This window comes from Lactuca virosa, chromosome 9, assembly GCF_052849685.1.
Source record: "Lactuca virosa cultivar CGN04683 chromosome 9, Lactuca_virosa_CGN04683_v6, whole genome shotgun sequence".
Taxonomy (NCBI): domain Eukaryota; kingdom Viridiplantae; phylum Streptophyta; class Magnoliopsida; order Asterales; family Asteraceae; genus Lactuca; species Lactuca virosa.
Genome location: NC_136434.1, coordinates 57381132 through 57391749, shown reverse-complemented (window position 1 = coordinate 57391749; position 10618 = coordinate 57381132). Strand labels below are relative to the sequence as shown.

Sequence of the window (10618 nt, the reverse complement as noted above, 5' to 3'; positions counted from 1 at the left end):
AAATTGCTCGATTGCGAGACAGATTTAAAGAATTTGTCACGCGACAAAATACTTTACTTGGTTTATGATTTAGATCACACATTACTAAACTCAACCGGGATGTCAGATATAACTCAAGAAGAACCATACTTGATGAATCAAAATGATCATGTACAAGGTATTTTATGTAAAAAAGAGTAAAGTATTAAAAAAAGCGAAATAATATTTTAGCTTGTGATACATTCTAATAATGAAAGATGCACTAAGAGGCAGTTTATTCAAATTACCCTCGATGCACATGGTGACAAAGCTGAGGCCTTTTGTTCACACTTTCTTGAAAGCAAATAATTTTTTTGAAATGTATATCTACACCATGGGTGAGCGTTGTTATGCATTGGAAATGGCGAATCTGCTTGATCCTGGTAGGGTTTACTTTGAGTCGAGAATAATTGCACAAGGTGATTACACCCAAAGACATCAAAATCCATGAAATTACTTTTTTGCCCTCCCCCTACCTAAGACATAGCTAGCATCAAGTTGATTTTGTGATATTATATATATAGGTACTGTTGGAATCCTAATTCCTCATTTCACTCCACTCATGTCTTCCACCCACAAATAAAGTAGGGGACACCAACAAGTTGGTTGGGTCTCATGTTTATTATTATAGGATTGGAAATGATTTAGTCCATCTTATAAATACAGTGCATTATCAAGAGGGTAATACACACCAACACAGAGAAACAAAAACACACTGTAAACTAATTTGGTTTTTGAGTTATATTTCCAAATTAATCAAAGAGTAGTTTGATATATATTGTGTGCTATTACATTTCTGTGAAGCGTGAATTGGTATCAGAGCTTAAGAACAGGGGCCTTGAATTCAATACCTGGTGATCAAGAAGGACACCAGTAAAAGAAGATGTCAGACGTTGAAGATGCTGGAGGTACCGGTGCTGCTACACCTACGGTCAGAATCAAAGAAATTGGAACCACATCAGTGGCTTGCCCAATCTAAACCAGACCAATTACATGGTCTGGTCCCTCCGTATGAAAGTTGTCCTACGAATTCATAAAAGCTGGTCAGTAATTGATCCAGGAGAAGAAAATGAAGAAAAGAATTACCTTGCCATGGGATTGCTGTATCAAGCAATCCCTGAGAGCTTGATAATGCAGATAGGGGACGTCGATAAAGCGATGGTCCTCTGGGAATCGATTAAAGCTCGATACGTCGGAGCTGATAGGGTAAAGGAGGCGAGACTGCAAACATTAAACACCGATTTCGATCGGTTGAGAATGATCGAGACAGAGTCAATTGACTCGTTCGCCGGAAAACTCTCCGGTTTGGCTTCGAAATCTGCCTCACTTGGTGAAACAATTGACGAGTCGAAGCTTGTGAAGAAGCTTCTGAAGGTTGTTCCCAGGCGATTCATCCATCTGGTGGCATCCCTCGAGCAGGTGCTCGATCTGAAATCCGTTGGCTTCGAGGACGTAGTCGGACGTCTGAAAGCGTACGAGGAGAGAATAAGGGAGGCAGATGACAGCGGAGAAGGAGGCGCGAAGGTGTTGTTTGCCTCGAGATCGAGTGGTAGCTCGAGCAGCGGCGGTGGCTGTGGCTCTTCAGGTGGATCGAGAGAGTCGAAGGGGAAATGGGCGAAATCGGGTGAAGGTGGGGGGGTTAATCGGAACAGATCCGGGTCGGGTGGAGGATCCGGGTCAGCAGGACCCAGTGGGTCAGGCCCAAGAGGAAACCGGCCCAGTTCGACCCTGAACCATAATAAGCCCAAAAACAAGCAAAATTTCAATTCAGACTCGAACCAAAACCCGAAAAAAGATCTGTCAAAGATTATATGCTACAGATGCGATAAATTGGGCCATTACACGTCCAAATGTCCGGACCGAATTCAAAAATTCCAAGAAAGCAATTTCACCGAGCAAGACGACACTGATGAAACTGTATTTTTTCATGAAAAAGTGTTTCTAAATGAAGAAAAGGTGATGCCATCCAAATACAACTCACAAGACAACGATGTGTGGTATTTGGACAACGGGGCGAGTAATCACATGACGGGAAATCGTTCATTTTTCTCCGAACTCGACGAAGGAATAACCGGAAAGGTCAAATTCGGTGATAATTCGTGTGTCGAAATAGAAGGGAAAGGCTCAATTGTTTTCCAAGGAAAATCGGGGCAACAACGATTGATAACGGAGATTTATTTTATTCCAGATTTGAAAAATAATATTTTCAGTCTCGGACAAGCAACCGAAGCCGGGTGCGATATTCGGATGAAAGACAACTATTTGACAATGCATGATGCCGACAACTGCTTATTAATGAAGGTACAAAGAACTCCAAACCGCCTTTATAAAATACAGTTGCTCATTGGAGTACCTATTTGCCTTCATTCAAGACTAAGTGAAGACACGTGGCGCTGGCATGCAAGACTTGGGCACATCAATTTCGAGTCTATGAAAAAGATGTCCAAGAATGGTCTAGTTAAAGGGTTACCACATTTTGACAATGAAAATCAATTATGTGAGTCTTGTTTGGTGGGCAAGCAAACAAGAAAGTCATTTCCATTAATGACGACGTACAAAGCAACACGACCATTGGAGCTAGTTCACGGTGATTTATGCGGTCCGATAACACCATCAACGAAGGGTCAAAATCGGTACATTTTCACACTAATTGACGATTTTTCACGGTATATGTGGATTTTTCTCTTAAAAGAGAAAAGTGAGGCGTTTTCACACTTCAAAAAGTTCAAAGCTTTGGCGGAGAATGAGCTTGGAAAGTCTTTGAAGGTGTTTCGAAGTGATCGAGGGGGTGAGTTTACCTCACTCCAGTTCAATTCATTTTGTGATCTAAATGGAATCAAACGTCATCTTACCGCCCCATATTCACCACAACAAAACGGTATTGTGGAACGAAGAAACAGAACACTTATGGACATGACACGAAGTATCATGAAGGCGATGCACGTTCCAAACTATCTATGGGGAGAAGCGGTAAAACACTCCACAAACCTGATCAACCGTGTTTACACAAGAGTACTTGGTAATACAACTCCGTACGAGAAGTTGTATAAAAGAAAACCTAATTTGGAGAACGTACGCATCTTTGGGTGTCTAGCGTATGCAAAAGTTGAACCGGTAAACGTGAAGAAGTTGGATGATAGATCAAGACCACTGGTGCATCTTGGTTCCGAACCGGGTACGAAAGCTTATCGTCTTTTTAACCCGGTTACACAAAAAATAATCGTAAGTCGAGACGTTATTTTTAATGAAACCAAAGGGTGGAATTGGGTTAACGAAGCTACACCCGACAATGAAGAACCAGGATCATTCATAGTACCATGGGATTTACCGGAAGATAAGGCGAACAACAACCAAGGAAACGATGTAAACAACGAACCAATTGAACCAAACGAATCGGATCACGAGATTGAAGACGGAGTGGAGGTACAAGAAAATGAGCAACCAAGTCCGGTCAACAACAACGTAAACAATGTTCAAAACCAAAGGCCCACAAGACCAAAGGTGCTTCCAATTCGATTACGAGATTATGTACTTTATGTTGATGACATTGAAGAACTTCTCCTAGCAACCAATGACGAGCCGGTATCGGTTGAAGAGGCGAAGAAAGAACCAGAGTGGGTCAAAGCCATGAATACAGAGATCAATTCGATCAACAAGAACAATACTTGGTCTCTCGTAAACAAGCCTATGGGGGTGAAGCCCATTGGACTCAAATGGGTGTTTAAGCTAAAGAAAAATGCAGATGGCACCATAAACAAACACAAGGCAAGATTGGTTGCTAAAGGGTACGTACAACAACCTGGTATTGACTTTCAAGAAGTATTTGCTCCGGTAGCTCGCATCGAAACCATACGGTTTCTCATTGCCTTAGCCGCTACCAATGGATGGGAGCTTCACCACTTGGATGTCAAGACGGCTTTCTTACATGGAGAGTTGAGAGAAACCGTCTATGTGTATCAACCGAAAGGCTACATAAGGAAAGGCGACGAGCACAAGGTGTACCGTCTTTCAAAAGCACTATATGGTCTTAGACAAGCACCGAGAGCATGGAATACGAAACTTGATGGGATTTTGAAAGGAATGAAATTTCACAAGTGCATGAAAGAACCATCGGTGTACCGAAAGAACGAAGGATCCAACTTGCTAATTTTAGCAATCTATGTTGATGATTTGTTTGTCACAGGTACAAATTTGAGCATGATCAAAAGGTTCAAATTTGAAATGTCCAAGAACTTCGAGATGTCTGATCTTGGAAGATTAACTTACTACCTGGGCATTGAAGTCAAACAGGATGAATCGGGGATTACAATAAACCAAGAAGCGTATGCACAACGCATTCTGAAGGAAGCCGGTTTACATGATTGCAATCCTACCCACATTCCCATGGATCCAGGAACCAAAATGTCGAAGGCCGAAGATGAACCCGAAATCGACCCGACACAATACCAAAAGTTGGTAGGATGCCTTAGATATCTCTTGCAGACAAGACCCGATATGGCATATGCGGTTGGAGTTGTTAGTCGATACATGCAAGATCCAAGAGAATCACATGGTGTTGCAATCAAACACATCCTAAGGTATTTACGAGGAACAACGGGATACGGAATCAAGTACGAGAGGATGGGACAAAATCGAATAATTGGTTACAGTGATAGTAGTCATAATGTTGATCCAGATGACGGAAGAAGCACAACTGGTCATATTTTCTACTATGGGTTGTCTCCAATAACATGGTGTTCGCAAAAGCAAGATACTGTTGCTTTATCATCTTGCGAGGCAGAGTTCATGGCAGCCACTGCGGCTGCATGTCAAGCAATATGGCTTCAAGATTTGCTGGGAGAAATCTTGAACAAAACGCAAGAGAAGGTGGTTCTTAGAGTTGATAACAAGTCGGCTATCAAACTAACAAAGAATCCCGTTTTTCACGGAAGAAGTAAACACATTCACACTAGGTTTCACTTCATTCGTAATTGCGTTGAAAAGGAACAAGTGGAGGTGGAGTACATTCCAGGTGAAGAACAAAAGGCAGACATTGTCACAAAACCGTTGGCTCGAACCAAGTTCAAGATAATGCGGGACTTGATCGGGATTGAAGACATCTCTAGAAGGACTTAAAGATTCGGGGGTGATTGTTGGAATCCTAATTCCTCATTTCACTCCACTCATGTCTTCCACCCACAAATAAAGTAGAGGACACCAACAAGTTGGTTGGGTCTCATGTTTATTATTATAGGATTGGAAATGATTTAGTCCATCTTATAAATACAGTGCATTATCAAGAGGGTAATACACACCAACACAGAGAAACAAAAACACACTGTAAACTAATTTGGTTTTTGAGTTATATTTCCAAATTAATCAAAGAGTAGTTTGATATATATTGTGTGCTATTACATTTCTGTGAAGCGTGAGGTACGGGCGAAGCACAAGGATAATTTGATTTTGATGGAAAGATATCATTTCTTTGCATCAAGTTGTAGATAATTTGGCTACAGATCCAAATCACTTTCTGAGTTAAGAAGTGATGAAAGTGAGGTTGATGGGGCTCTTGCCGGTGTTTTAAAGTGCTTAAACGGGTCCACTTTTGACCCGGTATGTGTCACTTCACTTTTTACAAATCATAATGTGTTTTGAAAACTTGGGTTTTGATGTTATACACTAATTTATACAATAGGAACTCGTGGAGGATTTTGAAGGCCGAGATGCAAGGCAGGTGAGATTTTCTTTTACCCTCTCCCCCATACATACACTCTTTGATTTTCTTGGTATTATTATTATTTATTAATTTGTATAATTAATTAATTATGATGTCAGATGTTGCGAAAAGTCAAGCTGAGGACAAGTTTCCGGTTAAAGATAAACACTGATTTAGCTAGATGTCATTAGAATATTGTATGATAATAGGTAGAGGTTGTCAAAGATGTTTCTTTGATGCAAGTCTAGTTATATATACATAGTAATTCTAAGTACCGGATGAATAATGATTTTTGTTAGTTCCAATGTTTAGTTTTCATTTATTCGATCTTTGCTCATTATCTTTTTTTTTCTTTTTTTTTCTTTTTACTCTTTGGTCCTTTTTGCTTTCGCCCCTATTTGCGTATGTTGATGTGTTTGTCCTTCCACTTCTATAGCTTTATCTCTATAGCTTTATCAAAATAAAAGAAATTAATGTCATTATAGCCTACATCATCTACATAGGTATAGCATTGCCACCACACTTTCATTATTACAGCAGACGTTGACAACATCCACCTCCACATGTTGCCACCATTTTCCAAAGGTTCCAACTCTAATCACTATATAAGAAACATGTCTTGCTTTGACCTACATACATCAAAACACAAAGTACGTTCCAAAAAAAATGAAAGGTACAGAGGTTAATATTCCAAGCACTGATTAATCATTTACGAGAAGTTGGAGACATCATGGAGTCCGTTCAAAACCGACTTCGATAACACTTTCCTCATACAAGAAGACGGCAACTACAAAACCATCTTTGAAGATGCAAGAATCGAAGATTCTCTATGAAAGACAATATATCGTTTATGCTTGCATCAATTCACAAAAGAATTGGCAAGTATAAACAACTAATGAAGTAATGAAGACCTTATCAGACAGGTGAATGGTTGTTATATTTTCTTCAAATGTGTAGTTTTCTGTTTTTTATGTGATTCCGTTTCAGTTGTAGTCGTTCCTTCCTATTTTACGTATATTTTACGTATGTAAAATAAGTATGTGACGAAAACTACAACTGAAAGGAACGACTATAACTGAAACGGAAACACATAAAGAACTGAAAACTACACATATTGGAAGGAAAGTCATATAACAACCATTCACTTGTCTGATAAGGCTTTCATTAATTGTTTATATTTGCCAATTCTTTTGTGAATTGATGCAAGCATAAAAGATATATTGTCTTCCATAGAGATATCTTCGATTCTTGCATCTTCAAGGATGGTTTTTGAAGTTTTGTAGTTGTCTTTTTCTTCCAGTGTTATTGAAGTCGGTTTTGAGCTGCCTCCATGATGTCTCCAATTTCTCGTAAATAAGTAATCAGTGCTTGGTGTATTTTTCGAACCTCCGTACCTTTGATTTTTTTTTTGGAAAGTGATTTGTATTTTGATGTATGTCAAAGCAAGGCATGTTTCCTATATAGTGATTAGAGTTGGAACCTTTGGAAAATGGTTGCAACATGTGAAGGTGGATGTTGTCAACGTGTGTTGTAACAGTGAGAGTATGGTGGCAATGTTCTACGTATGTAGATGATGTAGGTTATAATGACCTTTCTTTTATTTTGATAAAGCTGTAGAAGTGGAAGGACAGCACATCAACAAAGGCAAATAGAACAGGACCAAAAGAAGATAATGGTCAAAGGTCGAATAAATGAAAACTAAATATTGGAACTAACAAAAATCACTTTTCATCTGGGGTACTTAGAGTTACTATGTATATATAATTATGCTTATGTAGCATTTTTAAAATAAAATAATAAATCACTTGTCAACGTATCATTTTTTATTTTGCCACCAACATGTCCTTTTTGGTAATTTTACATATATAAACAACAGTTTTTGCCAAACACTCCAAAATATTTATCAGCTTAAGCATTTTGCCACCACATAAGCACTAATCCAAACATTCCTTTAAAAACTCTATTTTGCTAGCACATAAGCTATTAAACACTTTTACCCAAAAAAAAATGTTTTCAACACAAACACATATAAAATGAGTCCCAGAAAAGATTTCAAAAAACTTAATAAGATATGTGCAAGATCCATATATCACACTCACCAACTATGACACTTTAAAGTAAAGAAAAACAAGTTTCTACTTTCTACACACACCGTTTCAAGAGTCTAAAACTAAACTCATGCAGAAGCATACTTAGCTATCTTTGATTCCAGTGAAGTTTTATCAGCCCCAACAACTTTATCAATCTCCTTTCCATTTTTAGTAAAAAAGAAGGATGGAACACTGTTGATATTCCATTGTGCAGCTACATCTCTGACTTCATCAATGTCAATTTTCAAGAACACAACTTTTCGGTGTTTTTCTGCCAATTTTGCATAAAGAGGAGCCATGAATCTGCAGGGCCCACACCATGTTGCTGTGAAGTACAGAATCACTAGTTGGTTTGACCTTGAAGAAGCAGTCAACCTTGTTTCCAACTCAATTGCTTTGTGAATAGCAACTACTTCACCTAAAGATCCAAAAACAAAAAAAAAAACAATAAGTCATTCTTTCTGCATTAAATAAAAAGAAACACATATGTATAGTAACATGAGCATAAAAACTAAATGGCATACCATTAGTTTGAGCTGGAGTATGCATGTCCTGCATTAAATAAAAGTTATATGTGAGCATCATATAAAGTTATAAAACATCCTAAAATTTTATCCAATATGAAAAGGCCATAATGGTTTTATTTTTAATAACAAGTATCAAGTATGCATGCCTCAGTTTTAGGCTGTGATTTTTGCCTTTCGCGTTCATTTGCTTTAACTTTCCTTAATCTTTCATACTTGCGTCTATGCTCTTTGATCTTGTGAACATTAGGTTCAATCTGCAAAATCCATATGCATGCACACCAAGAAGAAAAGTAAATGACTATGATTTATTTTTCACCATTATTCAAAAAAGTTGAAGAGCAATAAATAGTAGAGTGACAAAAAAGTTGAAAGCTAAAAAAAGCACCTTTTTAAGAAGTGAACCAATCTCATCATCATAATCTAATGATGATGCTATACCCAGATCATATGCTGCTTCTTCCCAAAGACCAAGCATAGCCCTAGCAATTCCACGCATTTTATAGCCTTTTGCTGAGTCAGAATTGATCTAATTATTCATAAAATGTCAGAAATTAGTTAACTATAATCATACTGTAATTAATACACAAAAAAGTGTACATACAGACCTGTAAAGCCACATCAGCATCTCGGATCGCAGCATTTGGTTTTTGTAGTTTGACATAAACACTAGCTGCAAGTATGTATAACCAAAGGAAACATAAGGCTTACTTATTCTTCAAGTCGCAATAGTAGCAATGTAAAATTACAAAAATACCCCTAACTTTATTCAACTTAATGAATTGTAAATAAGAAGTACCTCTAGTTGCATATAATATGGCTGAACTTGGATTCAGCATAATAGCTTCGGTCAGGTGTTCAATGGCTTCATCAAGTTTACCTACAAGTAATGACAACAAAGTGAACATGCATACTCTTTAAATTAATAGTTGACAATAAAGAACATACCTTGAGAGATTGCATCGATAGCTTTTGACTTCAGTGTTTGTGCAAGATCACGGTTTTCATCTGTAACTTCAATCGAGAGGTCTCCCATCTGGCACACAGGAGAAAATTGATGATAAGAACAAGAAGAAAGAAGGGTAATTGTGTAAATTTACAGATGATGTGAAAGTTCGTCACTTTTTGCACACCTTTTGTGGAGGGTCAATGTCGGGCTTTACAACATCAGAATCATCTAATTCGAGGTCAGACTCGATAATGTCTTCGTTGAATGTATGTCCATTTTCGCCATTCTTCATATGAATTTTGTGGAAATAACAAGAAAAGATACATTAAACCCAATGATGTTAATATGGTGAGCTCAATAATCACTTTTCTTATAGCCAACTTATACTATATTACCCAAATCTAACTACTTTGGGACAAAATTATCAGAAAATGGCTTAAATCACAATGATCAGTTCAAAATTCAATCGCACCCCCAAATGCCCCTAGTGTCAGATGCTTAAAGCACCTCAACGAATCAACTTATTCCTCTATGTAAAATGATATTCTTTAGTTGCAAAATTAGAGCCAAATCGGTCAAACCTTCAAAAGGCAATGTAATTCATTGACATATCAAGATCACAATCTTTCGTATTTGGTAGTATTTCTATATAAGCATAATAGGTAAAGCTAATTTCAAACCGAAACAGACTCTATGATGAAAAGCCGCTATAAAATCAAAATTTGGGGCTTACCGATGTTGATGTTGGTGGGATTTTGGCGCCGAGGCTGAAAACAAATAAATGAACAGATCAATATACTCAAAAGGGTACTAATCGCACATAAGTAAGCTTTAAGTTGACAAATAATTTTATCTCGAAATGGTATCATAATAAATAAGCGAGGTGATTATACCTTTGGAGAAAGGTTTTGAAGAAACCTAGAGATGGGCTATGGAGGATTGAAGGGTCGGATTGGCAGCTCTCGACGAAGAGCTTGAGTTCTTTAATCTTGGAATCATCCATGACAGTCGTCTGCTTCTCCGCTCTAATTTGGGGTTTTCTCAGGAACAGGGGAAACACCGAACTGTGAGAGTGTGATTTCAGAAAAGGATATATTTCGAATAGACAAAACTTCAAAAATGGTCCCTGTGGTTTTCGAAAATATCAAGTTTAATCCTTAAGTTCAAAAAACCTCACAGATGGTCCCTGTGGTTTCAAAACTTTTAACATTTGGTTCTTCCGGCTCACTCCGTTAGCATTTCACCGTTAACTCATTTTTTAATTTTATATTGTAGGAGTAATTTCGTCATTTCAGTTGTAACCTTCTCTTTAAAAGAAATTGCATGTCCGATTTTTGGGCAA

General features: G+C 37.9%; 1 protein-coding gene across 1 annotated transcript; it reads right to left on the bottom strand.

Moving 5' to 3' along the window:
* Positions 1-7747: 7747 nt before the first annotated feature.
* On the bottom strand, positions 7748-10356 carry TDX (tetraticopeptide domain-containing thioredoxin). Its single transcript, XM_079074249.1, has 10 exons — positions 10170-10356; positions 10010-10043; positions 9461-9562; positions 9276-9363; positions 9127-9207; positions 8936-9000; positions 8716-8856; positions 8477-8584; positions 8328-8355; positions 7748-8221 (listed from the first exon to the last, which is right to left on the bottom strand). The coding sequence occupies exons 1-10, from the start codon at positions 10277-10279 to the stop codon at positions 7890-7892; spliced, it is 1089 nt and encodes a 362-aa protein (XP_078930375.1). The 5' UTR covers positions 10280-10356; the 3' UTR covers positions 7748-7889.
* Between the last annotated feature and the right edge of the window lie 262 nt (positions 10357-10618).